Source organism: Haliaeetus leucocephalus, unplaced genomic scaffold, assembly GCF_000737465.1.
Source record: "Haliaeetus leucocephalus isolate CR32 unplaced genomic scaffold, Haliaeetus_leucocephalus-4.0 Scaffold309, whole genome shotgun sequence".
NCBI lineage: Eukaryota > Metazoa > Chordata > Aves > Accipitriformes > Accipitridae > Haliaeetus > Haliaeetus leucocephalus.
The window spans coordinates 104,437-105,102 of NW_010972745.1; the positions used below are offsets into that span (position 1 = coordinate 104,437).

General features: G+C 70.3%; 2 protein-coding genes across 2 annotated transcripts in view; both read right to left on the reverse strand.

The window, feature by feature from the left end:
- The window catches only part of TUT1 (terminal uridylyl transferase 1, U6 snRNA-specific), a 6,208-nt gene extending 5,780 nt beyond the window's left edge, over positions 1–428 (reverse strand). The window contains exon 1 of the mRNA XM_010571187.1: positions 59–428. Within this exon, the coding sequence (XP_010569489.1) occupies positions 59–269 (211 nt within the window). The 5' untranslated portion in view covers positions 270–428. The remainder of the gene's footprint in view (positions 1–58) is intronic.
- A 135-nt stretch (positions 429–563) lies between these two features.
- MTA2 (metastasis associated 1 family, member 2) overlaps positions 564–666 on the reverse strand; it is a 6,235-nt gene continuing 6,132 nt past the window's right edge. Inside the window, exon 9 of the mRNA XM_010571188.1 lies at positions 564–576. Coding sequence (XP_010569490.1) covers positions 564–576 — 13 coding nt within the window. The remainder of the gene's footprint in view (positions 577–666) is intronic.

The following is a 666-nucleotide window of genomic DNA, read 5'->3' on the forward strand; positions in this document are numbered from 1 at the left end:
CGCCCCGGCCCCCCCCCCCCCCCCCCGCCATCTCCGCAACCGGAGCCCTCGCACTCACGGTTGGCTGCGGAGACCTGGCACAGGCGGCAGCGGAACCCGCCCCGGGGTAGGGCCTCCACGTCGGGGTCCGTCTCCGGGTTGGGGTCGGGGTCCGGGCCACAGTCCACCTCCGTGTTCGGGTCGGGAACCGGGCCGGGGTCCGCGTCCGTGGCTGGGACGGGACCAGGATCAGGATCAGGGTCTGGGGCCGGGCTGGAGCCCGTGTCCATGGCTGGACCGGGACCGGGACCGGGACCTGGTGCCCGCCCTCCCCGCACCGCCACCAGCGTCCTCCCGCTCCCGTTTCCCCGTTGAACTTCCGCCGGAAGTAGTCCATCCAGTTTGGCTTCCCCCAAGGAAACTTCCGCCAGAAACGGTCCCACCAGGGCCCCGCTCCCCCCGGAAACGCGACCCGACACAATTGTTCCGCCCGGAGCAGTCCCGGCATCTCCGTCCCTCGCTCGCCCCCCCCCGGACCCTCCCCCCGCCGGTTTTTGGATCCCAGTGAAGAAAAATCATCGGTTTTATTTCCTGTCGCTACAGAACCGGGACAGCCCGAGATACAAAACCGGGGGCATTGCTCCACGTACAAAAGGGGCCCGCGGGGGTTGGGGCAGGGAGGGGGGG